At 48.5% G+C, this 21967-nt stretch overlaps 1 protein-coding gene across 1 annotated transcript in view; it reads left to right on the forward strand.

The window, feature by feature from the left end:
* Positions 1–21967, forward strand: part of LOC307247520 (glucosidase 2 subunit beta-like) — a 226374-nt gene that overhangs the window by 16467 nt on the left and 187940 nt on the right. The window contains exons 6-8 of the mRNA XM_080023681.1: positions 936–1062; positions 9210–9276; positions 11576–11702. Coding sequence (XP_079879807.1) covers positions 936–1062; positions 9210–9276; positions 11576–11702 — 321 coding nt within the window. The remainder of the gene's footprint in view (positions 1–935; positions 1063–9209; positions 9277–11575; positions 11703–21967) is intronic.

Consider the following 21967-nt stretch of genomic DNA (forward strand, 5'->3'; position numbering starts at 1 on the left):
AATAATAATAATTATTATTATCCAGCCCAAACGCTCCGGTTTTAACGAGACCTCGTTAGCCCGCAAAAATCAGAGATTAATAAAAAACAAAACACTGAGCAATAACAATAGGGATATATATTTTTTTGAATAATAAAATATATATATTTTTTTTTACGTACAATTGAGAAAGGTATAGCACAATTTAAGTTATTACGTATCAACACTGCCCCTAGAGGCCTCCACCATAAGTGCATGTGTCTGAACCCCTCTGCGCCCATGCATTGAGCTAACACTGTTCGCATGAGATTCTGTGAGCTGGATTTCCCTAATTCTTCCGGAGCTAGGCTAGCTGAACCCCTCTGCAGCAATACATTGAGCTAACACATTTAGCATGAGATCCCGTAAGGCGTATTTCCCTAGTTCTTCAGGAGCTAGGCTAGCTGAACCCCTCTGCGGCCATGCATTGAGCTAACACTGTTTGTATGAGATTCTGTGAGGTGTATTTCCCTAATTCTTCCGGAGCTAGGCTAGCTGAACCCCTCTGCGGCCATGCATGAGCTAACACATTTAGCATGAGATCCCGTAAGGTGTATTTCCCTAGTACTCCAGGAGCTAGGCTAGTTGAACCCCTCTGCGGCCATGCATTGAGCTAACACTGTTCGTATGAGATTCTGTGAGGTGTATTTCCCTAATTCTTCCGGAGCTAGGCTAGCTGAACCCCTCTGCGGCCATGCATTTAGCTAACACATTTAGCATGACATTCTGTAAGGTGTATTTCCCTAATTCTTCCGGAGCTAGGCTAGTCGATCCCCTCTGCAGCCATGCATTGAGCTAACACTGTTAGCGTGCGGAAACGAGAGCCATGACGATTCCATATGACTGAAGGGTGATCAATCGCATCGTATTGATCCGTTGTCCAGTTGCTGATGGCTTCTCTCCCTGCGGCGGAGCAGGCCCAGCTCAGGGAGCTGCAGCAGGTGGCGGCCGAGCTCCAGACCAAGATGGAGGAGCAGCGCAGGAGGAGGCGCGAGGCCGAGCTCCTCAAGGAGCGAGTGGTGAAGGCGGCGGAGGAAAGGAACGGTAAGAGGAGGAGAAGGTCCCGGGAGCTCACGTCAAAACAATTGACTATGATGATGAAATGGCGACGTGCAATGAACCGAACAATGGAGTGAAAATAGAGAAGCCGGGAGTATGCAAAATGAAAAAAGAAAAATCAGTCATGTACAGTCAAGTTAAAATAGACAAACTAGACACATCGGTCATATACAAGTTAGAAATGAACAATAAACAATAGAGATAATCCTAAAGTAAACAATAAACAAGACAAATTTGGCAATATACAATAAACCTAAAACCTGCTCAAATAAAAACCCACTTTATCTTATTTGAGATATAATTGTAAATGTATTGTACTTTTATAAATATATATGTGTGTATATATATATGTGTATGTCATATGTTCTATACAATACTCCAAGCTCAGTAATAAGTTTATCTTGTTTACAGAAAAAAATAATGTTTAACGTAAATGTTTAATTTATATTTCATATTTAATGAAACAATAACTAATTCCCTAGACGCGATATGGTGACGTGAGTCCCGGTATCGCCGGATCGTAATATCGCCATATAGTCGAATGTCATCTCTAAGGAGCGTTACAGTGAAGCAGCGCAGTTTTCCGATAAGATCGCAACGTAAATATCAGAGGAAAGGGCCAAAATGTCGTGGAAATCTGACGTCGAGGTTGAAGATAGTACGGCTTGAAAGTATCGCGATATTTCATGTTGACGACATCTCCCCGGGCGTCGCTGCTGCGTTGCCCCTTCCTACTCCAGCCCTACGTTTTATTTGTTTTCTGACGAGTTATTGATTTTGAAGTTGAATATTTAATAATAATAATAATAATAATACCAATACCATAACCCGATCAAATCAAAGTAGATAACAATAAACGTCTGTTATCATTAGCCTATAACGCGGCTTCTTCATCAAATAAATCTCCTTAACGTCCGTCCTGAGGGTCCTGAAGCGCTGCGTCAGCGATTTTGACGTCGGACACACACACACACACACACACACACACACACACACTGTGGTAGAAAGGTCATCGGACCCCTGCTGAGTGTCCATCCATCAGGCCCCCCGTGGTGCCACGTGACCTTTTTACCGCCTGCTTTTTAAACCACACGCTTATCACACGCACGTGGGTGTCGCCACTCCACCAGGCGGCCATATTGCCCCCCCCCCCCCCCCCCCCGTGTTTCATTAGCGCTCGTGGTCGTCTGGAGCCGCAGTGCACACAACACAAGTGCAGGCCAAGGCAGATGAAATATTGTGAGGACCAGGGCTGTTTCTTTCTTTCTTCATTTCTTTCTTTGTTTGTTTGTTCCCTCAAGGCAGAAAATGAGGAAGGCGCCCACTGGCAATTTATTTACTTTTTACTTTGAGGGCAACCAGCGCCCTCGACAACCACCTATAGGGCCCTGATACGGTCTGTCTGCTTGTCTGTCTTTCCGTCCGTCCCGCTTGCAACTCTTTCCTCTTGTATTAATGAAGTCCTGAAATAGAGTGACCTCCATTAATCTCCCTCGTTATAAATCAGCAGCACTTCACAGCTTCCCCCCCAGAGTGCTATTGTTTGGGGTGGCGGGCCGACGGGGCGGCCGGGGGCCTTGTGCCTCTCAAATGCACTTCATATGGACTCCGGCCGTCACGGCAGGGAGGCTGCTAACCGGAATCTGGAGCTATTTAATTGAACCCCCCGGTGGGTTTTGGGGTGAGTATTTGACTAAACGACGGCGCTTCATCATGTTGTAGTGGCGGCAGCGAACGGGGGGCGGAGGGGGCCGGGTTACGCTTCTGGCCGACGTTGGGCTGCCCTTTCCGAAATGCAGAAACGGTGCCTCCAGGTTTCCTTCATGGTGTGTCTCTAGGTCTGCTTCTTCTCAGTGGTGTTTTTGGGGGTTTTCCTTTGAGTTTGTTGAGAACACGCATCTCCAAAGGTCAAGGTAGCGCTGGGCGAAGAAAAAAAAAAAAAAAAAAAAAAAAAAAAAAAGCCCCCTCGCGAAAACGAGCTCGATAATTTAGGTGAAGTCTCGCGCAGATTTGTTTGTTTTTCTGGAAGCACGACGCAGGCGGCGACGGAAGTCCCCTTCTTTTTCAAACGATCTGAAGATGACCTTTCAATTCTGGCCAATCACGTTTGTCGATCTTTGACAGAAGCTCCGCCGCGGCGGCGTCCAGGGCGAGCGGCGCGGAGGAGAAGGATGATGCTGCGTCTTGTGACGCAGCATCATCCTACGCAGGGGCCAGGTACGCAGGGGCCACATACATCGATAGTTTGCCGTTTTTTGGGATATTTAACTTCCGACCTTAAGCAGACGGTAAATATCCATTGTATAAAATATGCAGACGAAGACGGGCAACGCCAAACTTCATTGTTTATTTCGATTTAGGCCGTCCTCGCTATTAATGGATTTTTGTTTTCATAATTAATACTATATATATTTGTAATATTTTCTTATACGTAGTGATAAATACCTCGATTGACTGGTGTGAAATATTTTATTGGGGATTACATTTTGGGCCAGCGCTGCGTCCGGCTGAGGCGTGTGGAGGGCGGTGAGGCCTCCCAAACGACACGTCCGGTGTCCGTCTCTGCGGGACGTCTGATTGGGCGGCGCCGTCGCTTCCCGCGGCCCCCGTCGGCGTTTGATGGGATCGCCGTCGAGCTCCCGAGGCGGCCGTTTCGGTTTTAATGACCCAATGGCTTCCCACGGCTCCGGCTTCCCCGGCGGTCGCCCCCGCACTGGCGCTAGCGCTCGGGGGCCTCGAGGCAGAGCCTCCGCCGCCCGAGTTCCGAGTGAAGCAGTTTGTCCCGGTTGCTAGAAATTTAAGGGAGAGCTGGCTTCGGCCTTTTTGCGTTTTGATGGATTGTTTCTGGAGCTACGTGGGTCTCTGGTCGCCCCCCCTGCATCTGGAGGGGGCGGCGGCTCCGCACCGGGCTTTCCCATTTGGGATTTAATGACCGCGTGTCCGGACGGATCCTCATGGGGCGACCGCAAGCGCTGCGGAGGACCCGGAACGCTGCGCCGCTTATTGGCGCACCCTGACCAGATGCCCGGGTTCACGCAAAGGTTTTGTCTCCTTTTTCTAACGATGTTTATTCCATTCCGCTCCCCGGCGTACAAGCGTGCCTTGCGCTCCGTTCCTGCGGTTAATGGCCCCCGTGTCCTGAAATGCAAGGCTCGCACGGTGAGGGGCCGAGGGCAGAGGCAGCTTGAGGGCTTTCCTCCCGCTGCTGACCTGGACATACGTCTCCGCAACGTCGTTCTCTGTTCAGTGTTGCCACCTGACAGACTTCTCTCCAAGGGGTTCCCAATCTGGGGTCCGCGGCCCCCAAGGGGCACCACTGGCAATCACAAGGGGTCCGCAGTATAATTTTTATTTATTAATTTAATTTATCTATGTTTAGTTTATTAACTGACTAGTAGCACTATGCTGACTAGTAGCAGTGAGCCCATTGTGAACAGATGGAAGTTACCCTAAAGTAAGTACAGGTTGTAATGTATTACTACTTGTATAAAATACAGTATAGTACGAATATAGTATACAGTATCTGTCTGCAGTGTAGCAATTATGTGTAATGACATCACAGCAGCAGCAGTACAGTTTCAACAAGCAGCTACAGTTATAGAATCGTTCAGTATATAGTCTAGTAGATATTAATTATATACTTCATACTAGTATATAATATCAATATACTGCATATTACATAGTATATATATATACTCTCTCTCTGCTTGTTTGTAGATACTTGCGTACATACTAGTACATAGTGTTTACATACAACATTCTAGTGCATCGTGTTTATGTACTACATACTAGTGCATAGTGTTTATATACTACATACTAATACATAGTGTTTATATACTTCATACTCGTACATAGTGTTTATATACTAAATACTAATACATCGTGTTTGCACACTACATACTAGTGCATAGTGTTTATATACTACCTACTAGTGCATAGTATTTATATATTACATACTAGTGCATAGTGTTTATATACTACGTACTAGAGCATAGTGTTTGTATACTGCATACTAGTACATAGTGTCTGTATACTACATACTAGTGCATAGTGTTTGTATACAACATACTAGTGCATAGTGTTTATATACTACGTACTAGGGCATAGCGTTTGTATACAACATACTATTACATAATGTCTGTATACTACATACTAATACATATTGTCTGTATACTACATACTCGTAAATAGTGTCTGTATACTACATACTACTGCATAGTGTTTGTATACTACATACTAGTACATTGTGTTTATATACTACGTACTAGAGCATAGTGTCTGTATACTTCATACTAGTGCATAGTGTTTGTATACTACATACTAGTGCATAGTGTTTCTATACTACATACTAGTGCATTATGTTTGTATACTACGTACTAGAGCATAGTGTCTGTATACTACATACTACTGCATAGTGTTTGTATACTACATACTAGTACATAGTGTTTCTATACTACATACTAGTGCATTATGTTTGTATACTACGTACTAGAGCATAGTGTCTGTATACTACATACTAGTGCATAGTGTTTCTATACTACATACTAGTGCATACAACAAAGAAACAAAGGTTGTTTTTCTTTTTAAATCGTCAGTTATCACCAGGTGTCTTTGTGTTCCGCTCTGCCGCCCTCCACTCCTCCGTTGATGCCTTCCATTTTCCTCTCTCTCTCTCCCCCGCCCGTATCGCCACGGCAACGCGGGGAGGATGACTGATGGCGTCCATTAGTAAACAGAGCGTCTGTATGAGCCACCGGCGAACCTCCCCCTCTCTCTCCTTTTTCCACTTTCTTTCTCTTTTTTCTCCTTCCACTTCTCCTCTTCTACTTTTTCTTCAGGAGGAAGGTCAGAACGAAGCCATTTATCGAGGGAATCGAACACCGAGTGGCAGGTGCTGCGTTTAGTGGAGAAGAACGTCACGTTTTAAGGTTTTTTTTTTAATAAAAAATATAAAAAATAAAATATATATAATACAACTTTGTATTTTTTGTCAATTACAAGGAGTAAGTCGTGGTGGGGATTGAGGCATTTATGTACAGACAATAAGCATAAAAAAGCTTGATAGTCTTAATAGTAATAAAATTAATCAAAGAAAAAAGTAATATATGTTTATACACGTACATACATAAATATACAGACATGGACAAATTTGTTGGTACATATACAGATCATTGAAACAATGCTTCATTCCTCCTGAAAAGTGATGAAATTAAAAGCAATATTCTCATGTATACCTGCATGCCTTTGCTATGTCATAGAGTAAAGCAAAGAAAGTGTGAAAAGAGATCAATTATTGCTAAAGAGATCAATCATATTTTAAAATAGCCTGGACAAATTTATTGGTACCCTTCGACAAAAAAAGAAGAACCCACAATTTTCTCTGAAATGACTTCAAACTCACAAAAGTAATTGGCATCCATCATTGTTTATTCCATATTTAATAGAAACCAGACTTTGCTTTTGATTTTTGATTCAACAGAATATTTTATTTTACACGCGCTATCCTTCTGTCCAACATCAAGCTGCTTGGAGATGGTCTCATAGCCTTAACCTTTAACATGTTTGTCTATAATTTTCTTTCTGATTTCCGCAGACAACTTTCTCCTTTGCTTTCTCTGGTCCATGTTCAGTGTGGTGCACATGATGATACCAATTAGCAGAGTGACTACTTTTCCCCTTTTAAATTGGTTGAATGACTGATTATAAGATTGAAGACGTGTGATACCAATTAAAGAAAACAGTTTGAAATATCACTATAATCCAGCTATTTATAATCTTTTCTAAGGGGTATCAACAAATCTGTCAGGCCATTTTAGAATATAATTGATCTCTTTAGCAATCGTTTATCTTATTTTATAATATCTTATTCTAATTTATCTTTATCTGACATATTTCCTGTGTTGAAACAGATGATACAGCCTGTTCAAATATAGACATCCGTGAAACACTGACTGCCGGAATCTGTCATGGTATCCTCACGGTGGTGGCCTGCCGGCAACAAATCTTGCCCCACCACATGCTCTTAAAGTATCTTTGTTTTAGTGTTACAGTCGCCTCGAGCATCCATCCATTATGCTTATAAGTGGTGGTATCAAGGGCCGGTGTGTTTGTATGTGAGTGGATGGGGCGGGGGTGGTGGAGTATCCATAGGCTGGTTGTGGTGGGCTGGTCTGGGTAAAAATAGTTCAGGGCCATTTTTTTCTTTTTAGTCCCAGTCTGTTCCTGACCCTGCACCCACTCCTGATGAACCGATGCCGAAACCTAATGTTTTATTTTGAAAGTACATTAGTTATTCATTATTAAAAAAATATTGGTTAAATATTATCCCTTTTTTCGTCTCCCTTCTTAATGATACGTACCTTCGGTTTTATTTGAGGTTTATAACAGTCATTGTACTAAGCAGTTGTTGGCTCGTTAGTTTGTGATTCACATGCACTAAAATTCACCAGAATGCAGGAAATGAAGGCTTGGTAACTACAATTTTGGGAAGCTGTAATACGTACCAAACACAACTAAATTGACCCTGTGTATTGCTGCCTGCAGCTATATTTATTAGCTATTACCTATTGAAATTGTTCAAGAAATTTTCTCAGAATCTTCAGTGTGCGGTGTAGACTCTATTGCTCTGTAGTAGTTCGACATTACAAAGTATGCGTTTATGTGTATATTGTATGTACTTTCTTACCTGGTAGGTGTCAGTAGATAAGTTCGATTGATATTTTATCGCTTTGGTCCCCATTACTTTGCCGGACTCAAGAAAAAAACACGAAAAAACACGAATCCACTGAAACTCGTCACGACGTCGAGTCCACTGGACTGTGCAAGTGAGTGATGCGTTCAAGATCCAGGAAGGCGTCGGGAAAAATAGAAGCCGTGAAATTGTAGTTAGTCACAGAATTACGCCAACCTTTTTCATATTTTACGTGAATGTAACCTATCAAAAATGTAATCCAAGGGAAGAAGTCCCCACTGAAATTACGTAAGTTCGATTACCTTTGTGAACCCCCGTAAATATATCAGTTCAAACATGTGACACAAACTGCCAATCGTAAAGAAAGAGCGGCGGTGCTTCCTCCGCTCTCTACCAGGCCGCAGCGCTCTCTGGCCGGGCAGGGCACAGCGGGGATGAGGCGGTGCTGACGCGGCGGGTTTTCCTTAAAACGCCAATTTGAACTGGAACTCGCACTCCTCCCAACCCGAGCCGGACGCGGCCCCCGTCCCAGCTAAAGGGGAGCGATTAAATAAAGAAACCGCGGTAGGAGAGAGTCCCTCGGTCCACTCCAAACGTCCCGACATATAATCACAGAGCGCAGATTCAGGAACCTGTAATAAGTATTTAACATGATTATTATACATACATTATACATTATTATTATTAGATTTTGTAATCTCCACCTTACTTCTCCCTTCCTTGACTTCTTTGTTGTGACGCCCAAATTTCCCCACGGGCGTTATTAGAGTTTGAACCTATCTTCTGCCCTCTGCCCTGCCCTGCCTCCCCGTTAGTTAGTAAGTTAGTCAGTTGTGAAATTAAATTAAAGTTGTCGCCTGGAAATATTCTCAACGTGACGCAAACTCGTGTTGCATTACCGTGGGTCGCAGCTTGGGGGGCGATGTTTTTTTTTTTTTTCTTGCTCTTTTAAATGTGATTATTTTATCGCTTATGTTGAAAACATCTCTTCCCCTCGCCACGGCAGTGGAATTTTATCGTCGGAATGTGTTCGTTTATCTTTACTTATTTAACTCCCCGTCCATCATCCTATTCATCCTATTCTTTTTCTCCGGTCATTTATTTCCCCCCCCACCCCCCCCGCCCGAAATTTTCTCTCTCCTTGTTTGTTTGTGATTACTGTGGTTGTTCGCGTCTGTTGCCTGGTGGCAGTCGGGGTGTACGACCGCCACAGGAACGTAGGGCGAGCCGTCGCGTCTGCGTTCGCGTACGGACGTAGGATTTCTTTTGTTTCTATTTTTCGACCAGTTCTCTCAGTCTTTGGTGATGTCTTCAGCGTCTCCTTGGGAACGCGATTTCCTCAAGTTCCAACACGTCTTCCTGCTCCTCCTCCCAGATAGAAGGGCATTTTGTTAAATTCCCCGTCGTGGGGCTAATGAAGGTTTATCTTATCTCATCTTAGATCCCAGAGGGAGGAACGGAACGGCCACTCATGTCTTCCAGGTTTTGGATGGCAACAACGACGGCAGGTAAATAACGGAATTGTTTGTCTGTTTTTGTTTTCTGTTGAATCTCTTTTTGCCTGTTTTTGTTGTTTATTTGGCACTCCTTTGTTTGTCTTGGCTATTTACTTATTTATGTATATTGTTTTATATTATTGTTTTTTATTTGGCTATCCCAAAATGTTTTTCCTTCTTTTTATTGTTTCTTTGTCTATTTTCTTTTTGTTTGTTTTATTTTTACTATTTTTGTGTTTTATTTGACTATTTTTGTTTTTAATATATTTCGCTTTGTTTTGTTTGTTCGTTTTTTATTTGGCTATATTGTTGTTGTTTTTTTTGCTAATTTTTAATGTTTATTCGCATATTTATTATTATTATTATTTTTATATAATTTGGTCTTTTTTTACATTTGTCTATTTTAGATCATTTTTATGCTACTGTACTTAGCTTTGCTCAACCCCACCGCACCCACCCGCACCCACCCGCACCCACCCTGCGTGCTATAAAACACATGGCCGCCGCCCAGAGAGGAAGTGCTGCTGCGGCGTTTTTTTTTTTAATTTTTTTTTTATATCCGCTAATGCATTTCTGAGCCTGGCCGTGGACCATCCATTTCCCAGCCTCCCCTCCATGTCCTCTCCCTCCGCCCCTCCCTCCGCCCTCCCCTGTTCATGACTCAGCTGAAATATCTGCAGAGCTGCTGCTTCCCGTCGCATCGACTCCGCGGCTGATTCAGTCCAAAGTCCAAAGTCGTTGCTTTCGGCCCCGTTCCCGACAAAATGGACGGAGAAACGAGTGTCTTCCTCTTCCTCCGCCCGCTGACAGGAAGTCGGAAGAGAGGAAGTACGGCAGGGGGGCAGAGTTGCGACTCTTTCACTTTAGCGACGGTGGCGGCGTTTGTAGAATCTGGTGTAGAAACCGAAGCTTCCCGTTCGACCCAAATCTTTTTTTTGCTTGACGAACATTTTGTCGTGGTGAGGATGGTGCGTTTCTGTACAGACGGAAAAAACGGAAAAAAGATTAAAATATACAAATATATTTTCCCAAAAAACTATGATACTAAACTATAATACTAAAAAAAAAAAAAAAAAAACTTAATTACAAAATATAACAATAACCAGCAGCCAATATAAACAAAACTTGCAAATAAATAACTTAAACAAACTGCCAAATAAGAAACGAAAACAGCACAATGGAAAAAAAGAGCCCCAAAAAATTAACATAAATTGTCAGAAATAATTAACAAAAATAGCCAGAAAATGAAACAAAAACAGTCAAATAAAGAACAAAAATATGCAAATAAAAAATAAATGTGCATAAAGAATCACCAGCATGAGCCTTGACCTCAACAGAATCCAGAATCCCCTCTGCCGGCGGGTTGCCAGTTTGGTCCCAGTCCAGGAAGAACTGGTCCCAGTCCAGGTATGACTGGTCCCTGTCCAGGAATGACTGGTCCCCGTCCAGGACGATCTGGTCGCAGTCCAACGTGATCTGGTCCCAGTGCGGCCTCCCAGTCCTATAAATAGAGTTCCACCAAGGGTTTTGGGAAGCACACACATACAGACATACGGACGGACACACACACACACACACACACACACACACACACACAGACAGAGACACACATACACTCAGACAGACACACACACACACATTTTACTCAAATCATATCGTATCAAATTGTCCAAAAACTGAAAATAGCGGAAGAAAGTGTCGCACTTTCGTGATATCTTTTCAATTTAAAATCTCAAAATGTGAGCTGTCGTCAGGATAAGGGTGCTTGAAAGCCAAGCTTGATTTAAATTAGATCTGATTTTGAGTCTAATTAAATTGAGCTTGAATCGAAATGTAATGCAATTTAGATGTAATGCGATTGGAACGTAATTTCATTTTAATTCAACTTTATTTACATCTAAATTCATAAAAAGTAAAATTTAAAAATTAAAAAAAAAATAGCCAAATAGAAATACTTTTTAAAATTAGATTTAACTGTCATTTATTTTTAATGCGTGGTTCAAAAAAAAAATACCCAAATAGTTGTAGGAGATAACAAAAATAACAACAAAAAAAACCTTGAATTCTACTTAAATTCCTAATTTGAAAGGCGCCGAGGGGAGTCGATGCGTTGATTGAATGATGGGATTTGTTGAAATCGTATTGTTCACGCGTTCACTTCCTTCGGCTCGTTGTTTATTCACCTCCTTCCTCTCCGCCATCTTCCCCCTTTCTCTCCCCCTCTGTTTCTATCTCGCCCTCCCTTTGTCTGCTTTCCTCTTGTGTTTCCCCGGGCGCTCACCTCCACCCGCGTCTCCTCTCGACGCCGCAGCGTGACGCTGGACGAGGTCCGGGCCAAGGTGGCGCTGGTGCGGGAGCGGGACGGCGTTCAGGACCGGGAGCGGGACAGAGTCCAGGATGGGGTCCAGGGCTGGGTTCTGTCTGAGGACGAGGCTCTGGTGAGTCGTCCCCACAGTGTTATGACATATGTGACCCCCCCCCCTCCGCTGACTTTAGGGTCACACCTCCAAATTTGATGTTTTTGTTTTTCTTCGCGCCGTATGAAAGTGTAGACCCAAAACCTCCAAAACAAGTCGTGTGTGGGAACCAAGCACATATTTTGGAGGCTATGACTTATTACAGACGAAAAGTCTTGGAAACAGGAGTTGTGAGGACTCAGCCTTGGAGGTTTTCGGGAACATTTCCAGACTTTTGCACAGAATACACATGTAGCAGCGCAATCAGTGCTTTGAAGAGGGACATCTGGGTGGTGCTGCACTCCTCCAATGAGAGGACGTTCAATGTGTTTTTCTGAAATAATATTTGAATCATTGATTTATGAAAATATTGGAAAATACATAATTCAAGGTGATCCTTTATTTATATATATATATATATATATATATATATATATATATATATATATATATATATATATATATATATATATATATATATGTGTGTGTGTTTTTAATTCTAAGTTCATGCTCACTATAGTAGCATGTCCGTCTAGTAATCTGTAACTTCTAAACATTCCCATTTTCTGCATTTATTGATTTATAACAATGACAGTTTGAAGAAAGTGGCCCTTTTCAGGTCGCGCACGTGAACCAGGGGACAACAATTCCCAGAATGCAAATGGAAGGGTCCGCCCAGCCATTTGCATTCTGGGAAGCGGCGTTCACCCGCGCGCCCCCCGCCGTGCCGCCTCCCGCTGCCGGTTCGGCGACATGATCGAGATCACTTGTTGATGCTTTAAAACGTGGTTTCCGTGACGTCGGCTCTTCTTCTCCTCCTCCTCCTCCTCCTGGCGTCCTCCGAGGCGCGGCAACATCCTGGTGTAGTCCCCGTTCGTTCAGAACCTGCTTCTACCCAAAACGTTTCACATTCTGACTTAACGGCACGCTGACCTTGGACAGGTGATCCCGATCCGCGGGCGCGTCGACCGTAACCGTGGTGAAGCGCCGGATCGAGGGTTTTTGCGCCGTTTAACCAGCTGGTGAGCGAATTGCCGGTGGTTGGGGTCCGCCTCAGCCTTGTGATATTCATCCAATATGCAGGAACCAAACGGGGTTTTGAAAATGAGTAGAGCGATGGGAAAACATCGTGAGGAACGCAAGTCGGCTGTAATCTTACTTTTGACCCTGAGGAAGGAAATTCTGATGATTTTCACGTCTCGCCAACAGCACAGCCGTGCAAAGCACCGGGTTAGGGTCGAATATTAATAACAGAAATAATTATATAATAATAATTAAAAACAGAAATGCGGCTTCATGGGCAGTTTTCTCTACTCCAGGAATTGTCGTTTATTAGAGGTAAATATAAGATCAATTTTATTTTGCCCTGTCACACTTCTGACCCCCTGCACTACGTCACATCCTGTTAAACCCCCGACGTCATGAACGTCACAAACCTGGCCCTAACAGCTGGTGACTCACAAACGAGTCGTTCGTAGCGAGCAGCTCTTTTAAATGAGTCGCGAGTCCAGAGTTACTCCAAAAAAAACCCCCAAAAAAACCAAGTGGATCCTCGAAAATAATCAGTCCAAGGCGGAAAACATGTCACCCAATTTGCCGTGATTCATTCTGGATGTGATTGATTTGCACCCTGCGTTCCACCAAAATGAGCATTTTTGACAGACTTAAATGATTCCCGGGAGAATTCCTTTCACGACTCGGAGCCGAGCCGACCCTCCCGACTCCGTTTCATCGTTCTCCGTGAGGCCTCCCCTCGCCGGCTGACTGCACCGAACCAACCGGGAGTCGGGGGGGGGGGGGACGGAACCACCCTTTTCACCGAATGACTCGTCAAGAACCGGATCTCAAGAGAAGAGTCGAACCTTCCACCGCGTCTCGCTTCCGGAGTGAAACTTGTTGTGGTGAACACAGCTGCTGTTCTGCTGGAGACAATGAATGGGATGCGGCAGTGCAGCCTTGCGGTTTTGACCTTGCAACGCAACAGCTCGTCTCCGTTGTCTGTGTCTGTGTGTTTTAGGTGGAAGTTGAGACATTGCCACAGCTCACAGCAGAGCGAGGACGAGGAATCTAATCCAATCCAATCGAATCGATGGGTGTCAAGCGGGGCATCCATCCACTCATCTACTCATCCACTCATCCATCCATCCATCCATTCATCCACCCATCTACTCATCCATCTATCCACCCATCCATCCACTCATCTATCCATCTACTCATCCATCCATCCACTCATCCATCCATCCATCTATCCACTCATCGATTCATCCACCCATCCATCCATTTCCCAGCAGTCACTAGTCTTGAGGAGAAACCCGAAATGTGCCACAGAGTCTACACAGGGTCGCGCCCATTCCCAGCTTTGGGGCGGTGTACCGCGGGTGGAGTGTACCGCGGGTGGGGTGTACCGTGTCCAGCTGGGAGTTCCCAGTGAACCTGGCCAGCCCGTGTCTGGACACGTCGCCTTTGGGGGGAAAAGCAGCAGCTGGACTCCGCCCGAGGCAGCGTGGAACCACCCTCACCTTGCATCGCCGTGCCGCCACCGCCCGCCTCTGATTCCTGGAGGAAGCGGACGGTGCCGTTATTTCCTTTGTTTTCCCCTTTTCTGTCCTCCCCCTAAAAGACCTTGTTAGCTTTCCCTGCCCGTCAGTCTCAATCCCTCTTCCTCTCCGACCGTGTTCCTGTCTTGTTGTTTTCTTCCCGGCCTTCGTCTTCACACCTTTTTCTTTGTTTCCGCCCCCTCTCCTCGGCCGCCCCGCTCTCTCCCTTTCGGAGCTTTTTTTATTTATTTTTTTCCTTTTTTCTTTTCGGCCGGGGCAGAAAAAAAACAAAAAACAAAACGCGGTTTCCACTTCGCCGGTGCGGATAATTCGAGAACAGAGGGGATTTTCACCAGGGCAATTTGGTGATCAAAGGAAACGGCAATTCCCCCTCCGCCGCGGCGGGAAAAGGGGTCTGCGGGTCGTCAACATCCCGTCATTTTGTCCTGCTTTTCATTTCCCCTGCTCTTGCGGTAACTCTGATTTCAATGGTGATTATTAGAATCCGGCGGAGGGGCATCCCGTGCGGCGGACTGTTGGGAATACTTACGTTCAGTAGTCGTTACTGCCCTGTCAGAGGGGAGCGGAACAAGTCTTTTTCAACGGAGTCCGTCTCCGAGCCGCCTTTCCAAAGCTTTTATTTGCCGCCGGCGCTTTTTTGCACAGCGGCTACCGCATTGCTCATAGCGGCCCCGACTGAAAGCCGGCGACGCGGGAGCGTCTCGAGCGCTTTGTACGAATCGAGCCAGCCGTTGAAATGACCAGGGAGAGCGAACCGCAAACCCAAAATACTCACCGAGGACGGAGCTGAAGTCCGAGGCAGGTAGCTCTCACTTCCAGAGCGAACGTCGCTCTGATGAACACGGAGCCGCTGCCCTGCCGGAAAAGGATAAATCCGGTGAACAAGTGCGGCCATGCGATGTTTGTTCTCCGCAACACAACCGCGGGCCCCCGTTATTTCTGTATTTTGAGATGCGTTGGAGACGTTTTTGCTCCGGCACAGTCTCTTTCCAGCTCATATCGGGGTGTCAGCCGGAGAGCGGTGAGACAGAATGTCTTTCCAGAAGCCCCGGGTGGGGGGCGCGGCGCGGGCAGGTTGGACCGCGGCTACGGGCTGATGAGCAGGGCTGCGGGAGGTTGGCCGCCGGGGTGACTTTCACCTCTCCGTCTGTCCCCCCCGAAAGACGATTTGCCCGCCCCGCACCACCGGCGGCGAGAGGCGGTGAATCCCGTGTGGCGGGCGGACAAGACGTCTGGTTCATGGAAGGTTTTGAGTTCCCACTTCCACTACGGCTTGCGAGGGAATCGCGCCAACGTCTCTTATCCGGCGGAGTGTGAGCGGGAAGGGTGGTGGTCGGACGCCCTCGCGGTAAGAGTGAGCTCCTTGGACGCGGCGGCTGTTCTGTCCCATGTCGTCTTGCCGCCCATGTCGCCGGTGGCCCTTGGGGTGCGGTCGGGTTCGGTTTTCTCCGAGGACGAAATGTCCCAATTAGGCGTCGACGGACATTCGGGAGCCTCTGATCACCCGAGGACGATTGGTTGATTTAAAAGCCGCGGCGAAGGCTTTGTCGGCCGTTTCTCATCCTGGACGGCGGCGCCTTTGCTACGGTATCGGCAGAATTAAAGCTAAATTCATAACGTCTCGTCTTACGGAGCGGCGTTAAAAAAATAAATAAAAAGGGCCGCGATAACGGTGACAACAAAAGTCAAAATACGGCATCCAGTATCAGCGGCGTAACACGATGGTGACAGGCCCCAGTGCAAATATTTACCAATATTTTCCGTATCAAATATTCACAGGCTGCAGCACATTTCATTTCCCCAGAGCTGCTTGGCTCCACGCCGCGACCACAGCGCGAGCGTTTCTTTTCTTCTTCTGTTTCGTTCAAAAAGAAACTGAGAAAAATAAAACAACCTCCATCTGAAATAAAAAAAAAAAACACCATGTTTTTATTTATTTGGAGGAACAGGGCAGGGGGGCGCCCCATCGCTGGTGACCCCTCACTGGTGACCCCTCACTGGTGACCCATCGCTGGTGACCCCTCGCTGGCCGATGGGATGGGCCCCTAGCGACCGCTGGGCCGCAGTGTAGCGGCACCGGTGGCACCGTCGGTACTTACGCCGCTGTCCAGCAGTAACAACAGTGGGATTGTGTGATTTGATTGTAATGGAATTGTTACGGCCATGGTCTGAGTGCCGCGGCTGTTACGTAAACACCCCTCCCCGGCTGTGACACGCCCGGATTTCTCCTCGATCGTTCCGTTCATGGTGGCGCGTAAACACCCGGACCCGGATCTGATCGGCGGGTCCGAAAGCGCTGGGATTAACGTCACCACGGCGACCGGTAAACCTGCCCACTTTTGGACGGAAAGTGATGAGGGAGCTGGATCTGGGGAGACGCACTGACTGACTCCTTTCCTGACGTACACTGTGTGTTCTCTACACACAGAGTCCAAACGCGTCGTCCCTGCGGTGAGCGCACGTCATGGCGTGGCCCCTGCAAACCCCCCGCCACGCCTCGCACCAAGTCACCTTTCCATCACAACCAAAACAAGGTCAGAGCGGGTGGTGCTGGTCGCTGGAAGTCAAGGACACACACACACACACACACACACACACACACACATACACATACAAACACACATACATACCTACACACACACACACACACACTCTTCATGCTAGTGGTTGGCTAGCCAAGGTCAGCAGTTCGGGCCCCCAGCGTTTCACACCATCTGCTCGGGCCGCGCGACGTTTGGCCCCGAGCCGACGCCGGGTCCTCGCGCCGGCAGGAGGGCGACGGTCGCATTTGCATGTTGCTGTTTTGCGTCTCACATTCAGGAGGTGAAATTCAAGGTTTCGATTATTGTTAAAAAAAAAAAAAAAAGTGAATCTGTAAAAAGAAGCAGATCTTGAATCAGAAATGTTTTTTAACCGTGTGGATGTGACGGTAACCCTTCCACAGCGATCATCATTTTTTGTGGAATTGGCCAATTTTGAACTACCCAATGCACTGTTTTGTCAGAGGCCAGAGCAAAACATTTTTTTTTTCCTGTTTGTTCGAAATCAGAGGAACGTTGAGGCTGACTTTAGACCCCGGGTCTGCGCCGGGCTGTGGTTCCGTCAGCCTCCAGAAGGGGGCAGCAGTCCCCCAAGCTGAGCCAGAGCTCGTGGCAAAATGGGGAAAGTCACATTCACAGGTCATTTAATCTCTTTGTTTTAATGGGCTGGGCCCGAGGTGCTGGTTTTCTGCCCTGCTCTTTCTGAGAGAGAGGGATGGAGAGGAAGAGAGAGAGAGAGAGAGATGTGTTTTCAAAGATGAACAATCCTAATCTCCCTCCAAGAAATTCCTTCTCCTGCGTCCACAGCGCGCCCGTGCACAGAGATTCCCGGGCTAAATGATGTTTGCGCTCGGTGAATACATCCAGACCTATATTTGGCCGGAGGAGACGGAAAAAATAAAAGCGTTTTTGTTTTCCCGGGTGTAATCACCTAAAACGTATCAGCGGAACGCGGGGGCGGTCCGGGCGGCCGCCGTGCACGGGCCCGGGCTGCGTCTGGGGGGGCGAGGCGGGCCACGGCGCCGCTCGCCGTCCGGTGCGGTTTCTCCCTCGGATTAAAGGTGTGGGGGCACAGATCCGGGTGGGGGTGGGTGGGGGTGGCGTACTTCTGCTCCCTCTCCCGCTCGTCACGCGCGCTCGTCTCTTCTTCTTCTTCTTGTTCTTTTTTTCCTCCCTCTCTCTGCGGCGCGAGGGCTTTCCAGCTCCATAATGTGAGACGACAGGCTGGAACCTGGGGCGGGGCGGGCGGCGGTTAGTGGTGTCGAGCTGGAGGAAAGTGACCTGCCAGCAACGACTGTACCACCGTGTCATGTTGTTCAGAGGGGATGGGCGGGGGGGGGTTCTAATCATGCCATCAATTTATTTATTTATTTATTTATTTGGGGGAGGGTGTGTTTGTTTTGCTTTGGTTGCCAGCCTTGTCAGGTTAGTGGAAATACTTACCCCTTTGTCGCGGCGGCACTGCCGTCGCTCCCTTGCTCTCCTCGTCCTATTACATAACGACGGAGATTGGATGCGGCGGGGGCGGTGCAGGTGGTGGAGCTGGCGGGGGCGTTTGGGGTTCAGGGGTAAGGTGTGGTAGGTGGGGTTTTCTTTTTGGCAAAGGGCCCCAAATGGGACAGGACCACAGGCTGCAGTGCATTGCTCCCCCTCCGTCAGGCAGGAGGTAAGTAGAGTAAAAGCTCAGGGATGGGTTGGCCTTCGTTTTTTTTTGGTTTGGTTGTGGTCACTGGGAGGGTACGGGAGGGTGGCTAGACGGGTTGTGGTTTGTCGGGGGTTACCGTTGGGGAAGACGCGCCGGCCACAACGTGCCGGGTCCCCTCTACAGGAATTAAAGGTGTGTATACTGTATGTCCTGCATTATTAACTGAATAAATGAAGTGCGTACGTTTTGGTTGTAGGTTTAGGGGAGGTGGCCAGGCTTTGTAACAGGAAGTCGGGGTTTAGGGTTTAGGGCGGCCCTGATGAACACCGGGGCGGTCGAGCTGAAGCGCGAGGCGACTCTCCATGTCTGGCGCCTCAGCCCTGTACCAACCAATCTACTTCAGCCCGGCCCGTCGGCCTCCCCCGCGGCAAACCCCCCTCGCCCCCCTCCCCACCCCGCGACTCCTCACGCGCTGTTTTGCCCCGCCCGCTGTTTTGTAAACAAGCCCGGGTGGGGTTTTTTTTCCGACAGTGCAAAGATGTGATCGCCGCCGCGGCCCCGACGCCGGCGTTTGGCGGCGTCCTCCGCGAGCGTCTGATTGAATATTCATGACGTCTCACGCTGAGCGGCGGCGCGGCGCCCCTGCAGGGAAGGCAATAACTTCATGCCTCTCCCGCCCGTGACAAAAAACAACAGGAATCTCTCTCTCTCTCTCTCTCTCTCTCTCTCTCTCGCTCGCTGCCTTTCTGTCCGTTTTCGTGGGAGGAGTCCGGGGGGGGTTCATTTGAATGGCAACAACCGGCGTTTGTGCGGCGTGTCGGGGACGTACTCTGTTCCAGTGCCTGAGTCTCAATAAACAAAAATAGCTACATCTTCGGCTTATGACAAAAGAATACGGCTTACAGGAAAATTGAGGCTTTATCTCCAAAACCGCTGATATGATTATCGACGGTACCCAACTGTGATATTTGGTGAGCTCGTTTTTTTTGCCAAAAGTGCCGCCGTGCCAACGTGCCCCGACAAACAGAGCTGCAAGCGAGCCCAAGGCAGAGATTTGTATTCTTATCAGCTTGGACCACTCCGCAAACACCATCGACGCTACGCCCTCGGCCGCCTCCGCCAGAACAACAAACATGGCAACGTCAAAGGCAGGAGAGAGAGAGAGAGATTAAGGTTTTGGTTTTTACCGGAGGGCGATCTGTGGTTCCGAGGTCATTGGCGTCCGCTGTTCAGTCTCATGGGTGTGTACGGTATTGTCAATACGCTTGTTTTCAAGTACATTACTGGGACAACACCCCCCCCAAAATAAAATAAAATAAATAAACCGCATGCCTTCCTTGTTCTTCTTGGAGGGGCGAAGGCACCTTCCATCTCGGCCGCTGGCTGCGTCTGGCTCCCCGTGCACAACAGCGAGGCAACCGCTGGACCTGTTCCTAGGTGTGCGCCGGGGTAGTCCCCGCTTTTCAAACGGAATCTTAAATCGCATCACGTCAAATGTCCTCTGATCCGAATGAGGATGTGAGCGGGAGAGTAGGGGTGAGTGGAGGCAAGACCACACCACACTACACCAGACAAGACCACGCCATGCCACGCCTCACCACACCACACCAGACCACACCCCACTAGACCACACCACACCAGACCACGACACACCAGACCACGACACACCAGACCACACCAGACCACACCAGACCATACCAGACCACGCCACGCCACACTACACCACACCCCTCCACACCCAACCACACCAGACCACACCTCTCCACACCACACCACACCACACCAGACCACGACACACCAGACCACACCAGACCACGCCACGCCACACCACACCACACCTCTCCACACCATACTAGACAGACCATGCCATGCCACACCACACCCCTCCACACCACACCACACCACGCCAGACCACACCAGACCAGGACACACCAGACCACGACACACCAGACCACACCAGACCACGACACACCAGGCCACACCACACCACACCTCTCCACACCACACTAGACAGACCATGCCATGCCACACCACACCCCTCCACACCACACCACACCACACCACGCCAGACCACACCAGACCAGGACACACCAGACCAGGACACACCAGACCAGGACACACCAGACCAGGACACACCAGACCACGACACACCAGACCACGACACACCAGACCACGACACACCAGACCACGACACACCAGACCACGACACACCAGATCACGACACACCACACCAGATCACGACACACCAGACCACACCAGACCACGACACACCACACCAGACCATGCCACACCACACCAGACCACACCACACTAGACCACACCACACCACATCAGACCACGCCACGCCAGGCCACACCTCACCACACCACACTAGACCACACCAGACCACACCACACTACACCAGACCACACCCCACTAGACCACGCCACGCCACGCCACGCCACAGCTCTCCACATCACACCTCTCCACACCACGCCACACCTCTCCACACCACACCACACCACACCAGACCACACCAGACCACGACACACCAGACCACAACACACCACACCAGACCACACCAGACAACGCCACGCCACACCACACCACACCTCTCCACACCACACCAGACAGACCATGCCACGCCACACCACACCAGACCACAACACACCACACCAGACCAGACCACACCACACCGCACCAGACCACACCACACCAAACCACGCCATGCCACACCACACCTCTCCACACCAGACCATACCACACTAGACCACACCACACCAGACCACGCCACGCCAGGCCACACCTCACCACAGCACACCACACCACACCACACCAGACCACACCAGACCGCACCACACCAGACCAGACCAGACCACACCAGACCACACCAGACCACACCACACCACACCAGACCAGGCCACGCCAGGCCAGACCACACCACACCACACTAGACCACACCACACCAGACCAGACCACACCAGACACCACCACACCAGACCACGCCACGCCAGGCCAGACCACACCACACCACACTAGACCACACCACACCACACTAGACCACACCAGACAACACCATACCACACCACACCAGACCACACCACACCAGACCAGGGCTTGTCAGACTGGCGTCTCGCTGAAGACCTGGCTGTCCTCTGTGCTGGTCGACGGTGAGAAGACGGTGTTTGTGAGGTCTCCATGGCGACCCCCACTGCACAGTGAGATAACACAATAATGGCGAGCACTTCCACGTGGGCCGCCAGGGATCTGCGCTCCAGTCCTCCTCCTCCTCCTCCTCCAGGCCCTTGGGTTAGGATCACAGCACTCTGAGGAAGTGACACAACCCGACGTTTCAGCCCACCCCCCCCAACGAATGTTTGTTACCCCCACCCATCAACTGGGGGTGGTGGTGGTGGTGGTGGGTGGGGGCCGGGGGGGCGCCGGGGGGGGTGATGCTCGGGCTCGCTAGCCGAAAGGATGACACACGCAATGACAAAACTCTTGTGTCTGGTCTGTCAGGCTGGC

Source organism: Zeus faber (assembly GCF_960531495.2).
Source record: "Zeus faber genome assembly, chromosome: 22".
In the NCBI taxonomy this organism is placed as follows: domain Eukaryota; kingdom Metazoa; phylum Chordata; class Actinopteri; order Zeiformes; family Zeidae; genus Zeus; species Zeus faber.